Source organism: Dromiciops gliroides, chromosome 4 (genome assembly GCF_019393635.1).
Source record: "Dromiciops gliroides isolate mDroGli1 chromosome 4, mDroGli1.pri, whole genome shotgun sequence".
In the NCBI taxonomy this organism is placed as follows: domain Eukaryota; kingdom Metazoa; phylum Chordata; class Mammalia; order Microbiotheria; family Microbiotheriidae; genus Dromiciops; species Dromiciops gliroides.
The window spans coordinates 328687572-328703551 of NC_057864.1; the positions used below are offsets into that span (position 1 = coordinate 328687572).

Consider the following 15980-nt stretch of genomic DNA (forward strand, 5'->3'; position numbering starts at 1 on the left):
AACAGAAAGCAGTGGGTTTTTTTTTTCTTTTTTAAAAGACCCTGGATACCAAATACTCTAGTGTTCTTGTTGCATTGGTCTGTTTTATATATTCACAGTAAGTGAATAAGATGTATGTGTAGAATTGAGTCGAAGGCCTCATGTTGTTGTTGTTTGTCCTTCATTCTCAAAGAGGACCATGACATTGAGGTGATGTCAAGATTTTCATTGAACTGGATTTAAATCAGGGAGGGCTGTGCGAGGTCATCAGCCTCACTCTCTACTCCAGAACCATCTGGATCTAGTGGCAAGATATACATCAAGATGACTGGAGATGGCCATGGATGTTTAACCTCAATTGGGGTTAAGTGATTTGCCCAGGGTTACACAGCTAGTAAGTGTCTGTAACGATTGGAATGATGCCACCTGCTGAAGACTTACTGTAGAAAAGCTCCGCCATGAAGTGAAGGTCTTTGAGGGCAAGACCATGCGTCTTTTCTTTGGCATCAGGAAGTGACGTCTGCTTGTAGGAGGAAGATTCTTATTCTCCTTAATAAATGCTTAAAAGTCTAACTCTTGCTAAAGCTTATAATTTATTGGCGACCACTCATTAGATATTTTAGACAGTGTAGCTAGAATTTTAGCCCCTTAACATGTCTGAGGTAAGATTTGAACTCAGGTCCTCCTGACTCCAGGGACAGTGCTTCATCCACTGTACCACCTATCTACCCCAAAAGCCTCATGAAAAGCAATGAAAGTACAGTTATCCCTTTCATATCATGGGGGTTAGGGGTGTGGCACCCTGTGATCTAGAAAATCTGTATAAAATGTTTTGACCCTCACTTCATACCAGAGAAAAAGTCTGAATTTTTTTTCTTTTTCTTTTATGGGAGGTTTACAGTACCTTATTGTAAAATTTGGGTTAAGCATTTCTGAGTTCCTAAACTTTTTCTGTGTCATCTGTGACTTCCACAAAACTCCTCTGAAATTCCCATTTATAGTAATTCTTTATGCCAACCTGTGGCATACTGAAATTGTGATGGGGAAAGTTGTAATGTGGAAGGAATAACTGTAGTATAATAAATGTTATGGCACTTTTGGGCAGTCTGTTCAATAATTACTGAATCAACAAGTCACTATCTTTTTTTGTGCCTCAAGTGAATGTTGGTTATTATACACATACACATACAAATATATATATATACATATACATATAATGTGATTAATTTATATAGAAAGATAATTGAACTATATTGGGAGAAGTACTGTTCCCACCATTTGTAATGTAATTCCTATTAAGAAAGGTGAGGATAAGGCTTGTGTCTGAGAAGTAGCCGATAAAGTGCTTTGCTAGCAATTCAATATCACTATGAAGCATTTAAGTCAATAATTACTGGTTTTATCTAACCTCACACTACTTGCCTGTTTTCATTCACTTCCTCTAACTAACTATTCATTGTATTAATTGTACACAAATTTTCTCTTTTTCATCTCATGCAACTACTATTTTTGCTGATTTGGACTTTATAATTGACTATTACATTTCCACAGCCTTCCTTCTTTGTTCAGCCTTGCCTGTGATTTCTTCAATTCTCATGACTCTTTAGCACAGTTGTTAATTGATGTTGAATTGTTATTTTTATTATTCAACCATTTTAATGTCTTGTATGGATAGTTACCTTTGCTTGTGATTAAGAGAACCTAGATTTCTGATCTGCTTTTAATTGCCTAGTTTCTTTTTTTCCTACTCTTTTGGCAAAAGTGGTTTGCAACTTAGATAACTCAAACTCAAAAAATACCTTTTGGAATTCTAGTCTCAGTATGCATATCTCTTTTTTTCAAAATCATTTGATATATTTGTGTTGATTGTGTCAATTGTTTTCATATTAATTTTCATTCAATGAAAATTTTCAAAGATCTCAGAGACTTTAACTTTTCCTTCTTTGGATTTTAGTAGTTTCTCAAATTTATCTTATTTCATCTAACTGAATGAAATTATACTCCCAAGTAATGTGACCAAAAAGATGGAGAACTAGATATTTTCCCCCTCATCTTCAAGACTTTTCAAACCTCTCCAAAATTAGATAAGAATTATGCACATGAGATAAAGCAAGCAATTGTAGCTGTCTCCATAGGCTAAGAAAACATGAACCATAATGAGGTAGCAACTTCATGCGCTAAGGGCAGAGAAGATGAATCCATTATCCTAATCAGTAGTATTATCAGGGTCCAATTGGTAGTTGTATCAGGCAGCTTGACAGGCCTTTCTTTATACCTACTATAGTGGGGTCTTAGGACACACAAAAGAAGTCCCACACTTTGCTTTTTTCCCCCCCCTACCCACCATGACACAGATGATGAATTGTGATTTATGGATTTTAAGGTAACCTTCAATCCCATGTGAACATTTAGACCCTCAGTCTTCCCTTAGTTTAGCCATGCCATCCTTTTCATTTTCCTGAGAGCTTGGAACTACCTAGAAAGTAGAATAGGGACCAAACATTGGTAGAAATAGAGAAAGCTGAGAAGACAGGTATATCATGATGTAAAGTGGTAGCTTAAGTACTTAAAATAACACTTGGGGGGCAGCTAGGTCGCATAGTGGTTAGAGCACTGGCCCTGGATTCAGGAGTACCTGAGTTCAAATCCGGCCTCAGACACTTAACACTTACTAGCTGTGTGACCCTGGGCAAGTCACTTAACCCCAATTGCCTCACTAAAAAAAAAAGAAAAAAAGAAAAAAAAATAACACTTGGGTTTGGCTTTATATGAGCAGATCTACTGGCTAAGCCCAAAGTCATTGTTATTACAAGTTGATATTACAAACATGGCGATATGAAAGTCAGAAAAAAGAGATTAGTCAATTAGGGGGAAAAAAAGAAAAAAGGCAAAAACCTTCAAATATAGTTAGTAAACCTATTTATCCATATAAAGACTTAGGAGAAATCAACTGAGATAATTATAATGATAGCAGAGTGGATTGCATGACTATAATAAAGACAGAGACAAAACATTAACAACTAAATGTAAGGCACAGACAAGTATTAACAACAAAACAGATTTGTGCCATGAATATAACAATACATGACAGAATTTAGCATAAGGAGAGGAATATTTAAAATCAAAGGAAAGGAATGAAACTTCAGTGTTGGAGTTATGGAAAGAAGGGCACATTAATAAATGTTTCTAAAGCTGTAAATTGGTCCAATCATTCTGGAAAGTAATTTGAATTTGAAGTAAGTAACTAAAATGCCATTTTGGGGGCATATAGTCACTGTTGACAAATTGACCCAGAAGTTTCACTCCCAGGCATATATCACAAAAGAGTCACCAAAAAAAAAAAATATATATATATATATATATACATATATAATTATATGGCAGCACATTTATATATTAAAAATGCTATAATCTGATAAAATTAAAATTGTAAATAACAGAAAGTACGATGGAAAGATTTTTCAAGGGACCACGGGTAGTATAAAACATACTGTAGACATAAATACCTGGAAAAGGAGGTGGGCTGGTTAAACAGTGAGAATGAGTGACAGGATATGGAGAGCTAAAGTAGTACTTTAGTAGATCCTAATGGAAAATTTATGGGAAAACATGGATAAGAACTGAAGAGAATGAAAAGTTGTGCTGGGGTAAATCTCCACTGGTAAGGCACCAATGAAATCAGAGATCTACCAGTGAGTATTTAGATTTTTCAAGGAGAGTAATCTTGATAATTCTTCTTGAGAAAAGTAGGATATTTCAGTAATTATAATTTCATGACTCATTACTTTACTTTTTCCCTTTTCCTTTAAAATCAGATTACATGAAAAAGCTAGTCTTACTGGAAAATTAGAAAATAAAAAGAATGAGAAAAAAAGTAATTTCTGAATCCCAATGTTGGAACATTAGCTGGTATCAGGATGCTAACCTCACCTAAAATGTTTGCCAAATGAATATGCAGTATTGTACAACTGTATTAATCGGTTTTATTCCTTTAGAATGACCTGAATGGCCTTCCAAAGATTAAAGAATAGCTAATAAAAATGAACAACAGGAATAGAATACAAGGAAGGCAATGACCTTTTCATAATGCTAGGAAGACTATCAAAAAGGTAAACTGATATAATTTTTAGCACACAGTTAGGTAACCTTAAGGATCTTGTGATCCTCAGTCTTCTTGAATTATATGTTAGATTCTCAATAAAAGAGATTAATAGATTATTCTAAATCACACTATAGTCACTGGCTTTAAACACTTTCACAACCAAGATGACTGACTTTTTTATCTCTCATATTCCTCTCCTGGATCATCTGGTATGATGGATTTTTATAGTTTTGAGAAGGTATATAGGACAACCAGAAGTAAAGAATATTAAGAGTCTAAGAACTGGATAATGTGCTTCTCTCTCTCTCTCTCTCTTTTTTTTTTTTTTGGGCAGGGCAATGGGGGTTAAGTGACTTGCCCAGGGTCACACACCTAGTAAGTGTTAAGTGTCTGAGGCCGGATTTGAACTCAGGTACTCCTGAATCCAGGGCCAGAGCTTTAACCACTGCACCATCTAGCTGCCCCCTAATGTGCTTCTCTAATGAGCATATAATTGTATCTTTGATTAAGTGCAACATGCTATAAGCTAATGTGGTAAAAAAATATGAAAGTTTTTTAACAGTCAGTTAGGATAACTGAAAGACGCCAGTTTTTTTTAAAGGACCACCCTTTCAGGGAGGAGACCAATGGCATGAGCTGTTGCACCTGCTGCACATGTCAGACTGCCTGCTATGCACTCGACTTCCGGGGTGCGAGCTTAAAAGGCAAGGAGAGAACGGAAGTGGAGTTTTTTTTTCCTGCTCTGCTGGTCTCCTGACTGTGCTGCACAGACGGTCTCTCTCTCCCCAAAGGTGGCCTTCGGTTTTGGTGAGTTTTATACGGAATATAGACTAAGCTTAGACTTAAGACGATTTGTATTGTGTTTCTACTTTCCTATCCTTCTAATCAACATCACCTTGTGACTACCATACAATAAATGGTCTATCTAGAAAACCAGAAGCTTCTTCCATTTACTAGTCTGGGACATAAATTAAGGGAAAGGTTAAGTAGGGTAGATTTATGATCTAATATCCAATTTTAAATCTCACACTAATTTGCAAAATTACCTTAACCAACAACTTCTCCCTTCATTTAATAATCTGACAAGTTGAATGAAGTAGTTATGTACATTCTCCATTTGGAATATTGAAAAGGCGGTATATATGGAAAGATTTATGAATTGTATCTATAAAGTATGAGAATAGTATTTTATTAGCTCAGTTTTGTGATAAATTCTAAATTTAAAAAATGTTTTAAGCTAAGTGGGGAAGTAAAAGGAAGATCAAAGAAGAGATAGAACTTTGAGGAATGGATGGGATAATAATGGATCATAAAGAGAATGTAGAAATAATCAAGTCCTATTTTTTCTATTTTATAAAATGGACTGGGAAGAACCATAGTTGACAGGGTTGAAAGCAAAGATAAATGCTAAGATAACACCTAGTTTTACAGAGCAAATTCGAGAGATATATATCTGAGGTTATTGTAAAAATTTGTAGTTAAGATTGATGGAACAACTGTTAGTGATATTTGAAGAATCATGATGAAAAGGAGAGGCACCATAGGATTGAAGATATATAACTGCCCTTATTTTAAAAACAAAAAGGTAGCTATTTAAAGACACAGGCTGAGGAGCTGGATACAGATTTATAAAATTCTTAGCAACAGAATTGAATCTGCTGTGCAAGAATCAACAGTTAAATATGGAGGCATTCATCATTATTATTATGTTCTCTAGGTAAGAAAGAAACACAAAATGTCCCTTTGTTTTAGTCATTTCATTTTGTGCCAGTATCATAAGCTGGACTCTTCTTGCTTGCATGGGAACCCTTTCTGTCTATAAAGGACAGGGCGACTACATTCCTTTGCCTGGCCTTTTTCTGATTGCAAGAAATGGAGAAAGAGCCTGCTCTCTGTTGATCTCTTAGCTCCATTTCCTGACTGGGACTTTTCACAGGCTGTCTTTCATGCATGAAGTGCTCTCCCTCCTCATTTCTGCTTCCTGACTTTCTTGATTTCCTTCAAGTCTCAGGTAAAATCTCACCCTCTACAAGAAGACTTTGTCAATCCCTCTTAAGCATCTTTTCTCTTTTTATTACATCTAACTTATCTTGCATGCAATTTGTTTGTACATAGTCGTTTATGTGTTGTCTCCCCTATTAGTGTGAGTTCCTGGAGAGCCTTTGTATCCCCAATGCTTAGTATAGTGCTTGGCACCTAGTAAGTAAGCACTTAACAAATGTTTACTGACTGACTATCAAGAATACTACCATCTTCTCAGTCACCCAGGTTCTCAATCTGAGTGGCATTCTCAACTCCTCAGTCTCTTACCTCTCATACCCAATCTATTGTCACATTTTGTCAATTTTTTAATATTTCATTGAAAATCCACCATATCTCCTGTTCTCTTTTCTGCCAGTGCTACCACCCTGTTGTAGACCTTTATCACTTTACCTTTGCTATAGCCTGCTGGTTGGTCTCCCTGCCTTAAGTCCCTCCCCATCCTAGTCCATCTTCTACTCAGCTGTCAAACGAATCTGAAAGCACAAGTCTGACCATGACATTCTTCCTCCCTATTCAATAAACTCCAGAGGCTCTATATCACTTCCAGGATCAAATACAAAATCCTCTGGTGTTCAAAGCCTTTTATAACCCTGTTCCCTACTATCCTTCTAGGATTCTTACATCTTCTTCACCCCCAAATACTCTACAAATTAGTGACAGTAGCCTTCTTGCTGTTCCTCGTACAAGATGTTCTTTCCCAAACCGGCATTTTCACTAGCTGTCACCCATGCATGGAATGTGCTCCCTCCCCATCTCTACTTCTTGGATTCCCTTGTATCCTAGAAGCCCCAGCTAAAATTCAACAATCTACAAGACTTTCTTGATTCACTTTAATATTAGATTCTTCTTTTTGCTGACCTTTTTTCCAGTTTATCCCTATAAATTTTGTTTGTATATAGCTATTTACACGTAAACTATGAGCTTCTTAAGAGCAGGGAAATTCTTCTGAGTTTTTGTATCCTCAATACTTAGCATAGTGCCTGGCACATAGTAGGTAATTAATAACTGCTTATTGATTGAATGGGTTCCATTTTAGCCCTTTTGGCTGTGCAGTGCTTGAAAAGGAAGCAGATCATTTGAGATCATCTGTAAATATTCTCTCAACCAAAGATACTCTAAATATTAAATTTTTGTCCAATGACCAAATGATATTCTATTGGAAAAACTAAAACCATCCAATAACAGTATTTCTGAGATAAACTGGAACCAAAACTTCAATAGAAGCTACAGTTGAATGTACAGCTAGTTCTTGGAAAGGTTGGTGGGTCTAAATTTATCACATGTCTAAGGATGAGAAGAAAGAGATATACTGAATATAAGCAAAAAACTTTCCAAAGTCCTACTGAACTAAAAGTCTTCTGTAAGCACCTCGAAAACAGGGACCATGTATTTGTGCTTTTATGTCCACCATAATAATGAAAGGACAAATAAAAATATTTGTACCCAGATTTTAAATTTATTGATATAATATTTTAGAAATATATTGACACTAGTGGGCCAAATTTACATATTATGCTACTCTATGGTAAATTCATGCAACTACAATTTTCAGAACTATATAGAAAACCTTTTTCTGACATTTTAAAATTATTTTAAAAACTAAAGATCTAATTGTTACTTTTCAAATGTATCTTCTTGAATGTGGAGAAGAAATAGATAAATTAACTTTTATAACTTTCCTTACCTGGGGTTCATGATAAGTCGACGGAAAAAATAAGTCCAGGTAATATAATCCATTGCATCTTGCTTGGATGTTATCGTACCAGCAGCAATCTCAGCATTCAAATGATCAGAAAGGACATCTAGTAAGCTAAACATGAATGAAAAACAGGAAACAAAAATATAAAACAAACACCACTTTGCATACCACAGCTTGTTTTCTAAGATATTATATTCACACATACTACAATCTAGCCAATTTGGCCTTATTGTCTATACATAAAGGGACCTTTCTTGAAAATTGTAATAAACTGTGCTCCAAAGCTTAGTTTAAGTGCCTTCTTCAATATGAGACACTTCCAGATCCTACAAGCTACCAGTATCTCTCTCTAACAAATTACCTTGTGTTTATTTTGCACAATTATGGATACTTCGATAAGGCATGTTGTTTCTTTTGGTGGAATATAGATTCCTTGAAGGCATGACTGCTTCATTTCTTTATATATTCTTGGTTCCTAGCCCAGGGCCAGTCACACAGTCACAAAGAAGCATTAATAAATGGTTACTGGTTGACTAAAGAAACAAAATAAATGTGCATCTTTATTTAAGTGTTTTTCAAAGAAACTTAAGTTTTCTGCAGTTTCTTTGGGATGGTGCTTTCAATATACATAGATACATATATATATATATATTTTTTTTCACTTTCCTTTGCTACTAAGTTATGCCATCTTGCATAAAACTCAATAACTATTCAAACAATGTTAATTTTAACAGAAATATACACTATAATTTTTCATTTGGATATGAGCAAAAAGTAATCTAGTCTGGGGGGGTAGCTAGGTGGCACAGTGGATAAGGCACCAGCCTTGGATTCAGGAGGACCCGAGTTCAAACCCAGCCTCAGACACTTACTAGCTGTGTGACCCTGGGCAAGTCACTTAACCCTCATTGCCCTGCAAAAAAAAACAAAACAAAAAACAAACAAAAAAAAGTAATCTAGTCTAGTATTTCCAAATCTAAACTGTGTCATAAACCAATGAAATACCTTTATTCTTAATCGTATCTTATATATTTTCTATATATATATATTACATTCAATAATCATAATGAAAATTCTAATTAATTTTAATCACTAAAAAAAGTAAATGTCTATCACACCATTTCCATTAAAGGGTAGAATATAAAAATTAGAGAAATTAAGAAAATTAGCAAAATTTTTTATTACCCATTAATTTTCTATCTTAGGGATAATTCTAGGTCATGGCAAAGTGTCTGATTTCTTTTGTTTTGGTTTTACTCTTGTCAAAAGAGTTTCTTGATAGTAATTTTAAAAGGTAATTGAAGAAACAGTTAACTAGGGGAAAAAATCTTTGTTGCGAGTCTGACACTGATTCAAATTTATAAGACTAACAGCCATTTATCAACTGATAAATGGCTAAACAATAGGAAGTGGCAGTTCTCAAGAAAAGAAGTCCAAGCTATCAAAGTCATAAAAATGCTTCAAATCATTAATAATTAGAGTGATGCAAATTAAAACAACTCAAGTTCTACCTCATACCTATCATATTAGCAAAGTTGAAATTTGTTACTTAACAAATGCTGGGGGATGGAGAGAGGACGACTGATAGGGAGCACAATGCAAGTAAAAATGTATATTACTATACTGATGGTGGAGCTGTGAATTAACTGGTCCAAGTATTCAAAAAAGCAATTTGGAATATATCCTCAAAGTTATTAAGTTATATATAACACATGACATAGTGATGTCACTCTAACTTTTTACCACAAAGAGATTAAAAAAAGTGTAAAAAAGTCCTATAGTTACCAAAATGTTTCTAGCAACTCTTTTTGAGGTGGCAAAGAACTAAAAAGAAAGGTGGTGCCAATAAATTAGGATATGGGAAACAAATTACAATACATGAATGTAATAGAATATTATGCTATAAGAAAGTAAGATAAAAACAATGTCAGAGAAACTTAGGAATACTTGTATGAAGTAATGTAAAGTGAGTGAAACTATGAGAACAATTTAAATGGTAACAACAACTGTAAAAATGAACAACTCAAAAGAATTAACTGATCAACTCCATGACCAACCACAATTTCACATGATAAGATGATGAAGAATTCTACCCATCTTTTTGATCATGGCTAATGGAGTAAATTGTTTTGCTTGACCATGCATATTTGTTATAAAAAATTTTGTCCCCCTTCAGTTGGGGGGGGCAGAGAAAGAGAAGTAGGAAAGAAAAAAAATTTAACTAAAATATTACTTGAATGAAGCCATCACAAGTGATTTTTTAAAACTAAAAGCTCTTTTTAAAATATTCCTTTGGCATTTCGCTTTAAGAGATTTTCATTAGAAAAGTGTTATGTTTATTCCTTTAAATGAAGAGATTTTTGCTGGTTTCAGGTCTTTCCCAGAAATAAGTTGTTATTGCGATGAATTCTTCTTTGAATCAGATCAAAGAAAATATGCATTTTAAAAAATGACTTTTGGGAAATCAAGATATATTTAATTTTTATTATTACACATTGCAAAACAAACATCTAAATTCACTTATTTTGCAATATAAAAATGAAATAATGCTCTGTATTTTTCTTGCTTATTAAAAATACCTCTAACATCTTATTGGTATTAATACTGATCAAATGAATATATGAAATAGAGCTTTAAATATAAGATATCAGAAGAAAGCAAAGAAGAGCTGTTGGGTTGATTCCCCTGTGGCAAATTTATAGAAGAATACATACAACAGTCACAGATATGTTGAGATCTGCATCATTTGGAGGTACATCCAATTTGATGAAATCACAGATCCATGTAAGGTCAAGAAAACAATTTTATGTGTGTGTATACACATGTATGTATATTAATAAAAGAATCTCTTGTTGATTGGTTAGTGATTGTAGACAGATGTAAGAACCACACATGTATACAAAAGGAATTCCTCTCACCTAGGTATGAGGGTGTTCCACTGAAGGAACTGAAAATTAGACATATTCAAACTGACAACATAGAATTAAATTCAAATTCACCTAACTACTGAAAATCAGCATTTTACATTTATGGGTTTTAAGAATGAAAGCTTTTGGTAATAGAAGTTTTGTTGCCTGGTAAAAATTTGCCAGTATCAGTTCAGACAAATGTTTAGGAAGAATAGGTACAGTTGGAGACAAGACAGCAAATATTGTAAAATTTTGTTTTCTAATTTTAATTTAGATCAAGATCATGAAAAGAAATTATCTGAGGGACAAAAATATGGCAGTAAATATGTTGGAACCTTATAGGAAAAAAATTGGATCTAAGGGGAACAGGGTGTAATAGATCAGACAAATGCAAGTGACAGTGGATAGATAAAAAGAAATACAGAATAGGCTGCCAGTCAAGTGACAATGGGGTAGTCCAGTCAATGGGGATAATTAAGGGTAGGGTGAAAATAGAATGGCAAGTATAACTGGCTTTAAGTACTGGCTCCAATAAGAACTCTTTTTTTTAGGGGGGGGGGGTGAGGCAAATGGGGTTAAGTGACTTGCCCAGGGTCACACAGCCAGTAAGTATTAAGTGTCTGAGGCCGGATTTGAACTCAGGTCCTACTGACTCCAGGACCGGTGCTCTATCCACTGCGCCATCTAGCTGCCCCCTCCAATAAGAACTCTTACTATATTTTAGGTAGGTTAATTTTGAAACAAAATACTGATAACAAAATTTGAATTTTTATTGCCAGTCCATTAAATTTTACTTCTTTTAGGCTAGTATTTCAGAAATACAGGACTTTGTTATGATGGATTTGTTTATTACATTCCATTTGAAATCTTTTGATTATTTTGAACAAAAAACACATACTTTGTTTTATTTGCAAATGTGGGAAAACACAAGCTTGCCAAAAAATCTTAACTCATTTAAACTTGTTTTATCTTCCTAGTAAAATTCACCTTGATTCTACTGGGAATGGTTCATAAAGAAACTTTTTGTAGAAGTCTTTCTTTATGTCATGAACCAAGATTACAGCTTTGCCTTGATCATCAAATTGAGGTCTACCAGCACGTCCCATCATTTGAAGTACATCTATAATAGAGAAAACAGAAGTCACATAAGACAAGGAGTATGAGATGTATTTATTGATTCTGATACATTTACTTATTCTTCATATATATAAAATAAAATAACCAAGAAAGCAGTTGTACGGTTTACACAGTTAATACTAAAAGAGTGTTGTTTGTGCTACCTTACTGTTTCCTAAGTTAGCATTTATTCAGAAAACTCATACTTATGTCAAAAATACACCATAATGCAAAACTAAGCTCTAACAAGATCTTAAGATTGCACATAAAAAGAAGGAATAATTAAATGTTCTCTTAGTAAAATGCTAGAAATGGCCATTTATGTGATGCTATAATTTTAATAGAATAAGTTATTCATTCATCAAATATTAATTCCTTTGTCTGCCTCTGTGCCGACTATCCTCCATACAAAGAATATTCTTCTTTTTCTTGGAATCTCACAGTCCTTTAAAGTCTCCATTCATGTTCCTTCTTACATTTGGCCTTTCAAGATTCCCATCAATTATAGTGTATTTACTTGGTAGATATTTTCTATTTATCTGTATACATATTGTTGTTTTCTGCCCCCTAGTAAAACATAAATTCTTTGAAGGCAGGGGCTGCTTTGTTTTTTTCATTATTTACTGTTTAGCACAATGCCTGGCACAATATAGAAAATTTAATAAATGTCCGTTGAATCCAACTGAATTAAACAACTTCTATGTACAATGTGTCTCATATAATACAAGTCACTATATATAACATAAATTAAACTTGGGTATTAAAACCTGAAGCTTTTTGACAAAATCTGTTAGATAATTCCCATACTAACTTCCCCACAAAAACTGTGGTATACATATTAATAGGCTATTCCAAAATAACCAAAACCAAACCAAAAAACAACAATAAAAAAAATTTTTTTTTTACTGTTTGTTACAAAAAAGAAAAATCCTGGCATGAATAATTCAACAGACCAAGAATTCAGTGATTATTTAACTGGTAAATATATTTTACGACTGGCCATTAAGTAAAAATATGTCTCTTAGAGAATGTGTGTAACCACAGGAAATTATCGGAAAACTATTAAAGCACCATTTTGTGTATTCTAATAGTTTATTCTTGTCCAAACTATTAGAGTAATTTTATCCATGTACACAACCAATATTGTGGTTGAGCATGGGATATAAGCAATCTGCCTAAATAACCAGAACAAATTATACTGTGAAAGTATAATGGGAAAGATATAAAATACCATGGAAATTCAGGAAAAAAAGTTCATTATAGCTAAGGGAAACAGAAGACTTTATAAAGATGACATCTGAAAGGAAGGGTTTATAGGAAGTGGACAATTTCCTATGTCTGGGGTGGGGGGGTAAAAGCATTTTAGGGAGAAAGAACAGCTTAAGCAAAGGTTCGAAAGAAATAAAGCACAGAAGTGTAGCAAGAGCTATGGAACATGCAATGCATACAGGAAGTCATAGAACATAATTCTGTCAAGGAGAGAAGAGACTCGAATGTCATTTTGGTACTTCAAATCAGGTGTAAGTACTACTTTCAATTAAATCAATTAAAAAAATATACATTGGTATTTCCTACTACATGCCATTATTTTCATATTTTCTGAAGTATTTAACAATATTTTAAAAAATAATAATGGCCAATCAGCACAATGTACTTTGTGTTCAACATGGCATGATAAGAAATCTTTTCATGCTAATAAATTACGTGAACAAGTAACAAATACATCTTAATTCTTCTCAAACTCAAATTTAGAAAGGGATCCATGACCTGGAATACTGATTTAGAAAGCCACAAATTAACATCACCTATGTTATATTGTATCTTTTATTTTGTTAAATATTTCCCAATTACATTTTAATTTAGTGTCCAACGCACCAGAGAGTTTTGCCCTTGTAGTATGCTCTGAAGTATGAGTTTGACACTTTTGCCTTAAAATATAACGTATGCTAATTTAGTTCTTAGTGGTAAAAATCTTTAAATATTTTTCAATTTTGCAATTTTACCTGTAATGGGAAAATCCACATAGCGTCTTGTTTTTCCATCATAATATTCTGTTCCCTTAACAATTACTAAATGAGCTGGAAAGTTTACACCCCATGCTAATGTGCTTGTAGCAATAAGTACCTAAAAGAGAAAAGATAATATTATCTTACTAACCAACTCTGAAAGGTATATTTATATATCGATAGGTAGAAAAATAAGATACCTGGATTTTACAATTTACAAATAATTCTTCCACTGTTTTTCTATCTCTTTCATGCAGCCCAGCATGATGCATTCCTATTCCAAAGGCAAGGGTCAGTTTTAGGTTAGAATCTCTTATTGTTCCAATGATGTCATTCATCTACAAAGAAGAGATAATTGTATGATTTCAATATGCAGCTTTAAAAGTTTCACATTATTACAAATATTTATTTGACAAATATGGTCTTCTATGCTATATAATTTACTAAAGACTAGGCCATTCTGTTTGCTTTTGGGTTTTGTCAACTAAATTTGTCCTAATGATCAACTTTTCTACTCTTTTAACTAGTACCAAGTAGTTTCCATGACTGTCCTTTTGTAATCTGAGATATTTTTTTGGGGGGGAGGGGCGGGGCAATGAGGGTTAAGTGACTTTCCCAGGGTCACACAGCTAGTAAGTGTCAAGTGTCTGAGGTCAGATTTGATCTCAGGTCTTCCTGAATCCAGGGCCAGTGCTTTATCCACTGTGCCACCTAGCTGCCCCAATCTGAGATCTTTTAATGCCAGTCCTACCATTCTTTTATTGTTATTTCTCTTTAAATTCTTGATCTTTTGTTCCACCAGATGAATTTTCTGGTATCTTGTTTAGTTCTATAAGGTGGCACAGTGGCTAGAATGCCAGGCCTAGTCATAGATACTCATCTTCTTGAGTTCAAATCTGGCCTCAAAACTTCCTAGTTGTGTGACACTGTATAAGTCACTTAATCCTGTTTGCCTCAGTTTCCTCATCTGTAAAAATGGAGAAGAAAATGGCAAACCACTCCAGTATCTTTGCCAAGAAAACCTCAAATGGGGTCATGAAGAGACACACATGACTGAAACTATTAAACAACATATTCTTGCTCCCTGCATAAGTCCCTTGACCTGCACAATGTCAAGCCTTTCCATATCAAATTTAGAACCTCTTCTTGGGGCAACTAGGGGGCACAGTGGATAGAGTTCTAGGCCTAAAGTCAGAGATATTCATTTTCCTAAATTCAAATCTGGCTTTAGACACTTAGTATTTGTGTGAATCCAGGCAAATCACTTAACCCTGCTTGCTTCAGTTCTAAACCTGTAAAATGAGGTGGAGGAAGAAATGGCAAACAACTCCAGCATCTTTGCCAAGAAAACCCTAAATCGGGTTGTAAAGAGTCAGACACAACTGAACAACAACTAGTTCTATAAAGTGACCCTTTTGGTAGTGTGATTGGTACAAAACCAAAACTCGAAATTGATTTAGGGAGGATCATTATATTTATTATATCTACACAATCCAATCATTAAAAATTTAAGACTTGCCTATTAAAATTTTACTTTATACTTACAGAGAACACTATATAGGCAAAGTCACAACTCCTGAGTGGGTGTTGGTAGATTAACTCCCAGATATTTACACATTTGGAATTTCTTTTTTCTATCTCTTTCTGCTATTTGTAGGATTATTTCATCTCTTGCTCTGTTACTGAAATTATTATTTTGATGAACATTTCTTATTCTTTTGGGTTGGTTATGGAAAGAAATCATCATATCATTTGCAAAGAGAAATACTTTTGCTTCTTCATTACCTACACTGTTTCACTACTACAGGAATTTCCTCAATTTGTTTTCCTTAGCTACCAATAAATATTTTTTTTTAGGATAAATAGTGACAATGGATAGTCTTGCTTTACTGATCATCTTTTTGGAAAAGCTTCTGATGTATTTCCATTATGCATAATGCTAGATCTTACTTTCATCATATTCAAAGACAGCTCCATTTATTTCTATGCTTCCTATTTTTGTGTAATACGAATGACATTATGTCAAAGGTTTTTTCTGTATCTATTAATAATCATGTGTTTTTTATTTTTGTTGTTAATGTTCTCATATATTTATAGTTTTCCTAATGCTGAATCATCTTTGCATT

General features: G+C 33.9%; 1 protein-coding gene across 1 annotated transcript in view; it reads right to left on the bottom strand.

Moving 5' to 3' along the window:
- ASCC3 (activating signal cointegrator 1 complex subunit 3) overlaps positions 1-15980 on the bottom strand; it is a 344494-nt gene that overhangs the window by 91929 nt on the left and 236585 nt on the right. Inside the window, 4 exon segments of the mRNA XM_044004344.1 lie at positions 7809-7934; positions 11720-11852; positions 13852-13972; positions 14055-14192. Coding sequence (XP_043860279.1) covers positions 7809-7934; positions 11720-11852; positions 13852-13972; positions 14055-14192 — 518 coding nt within the window.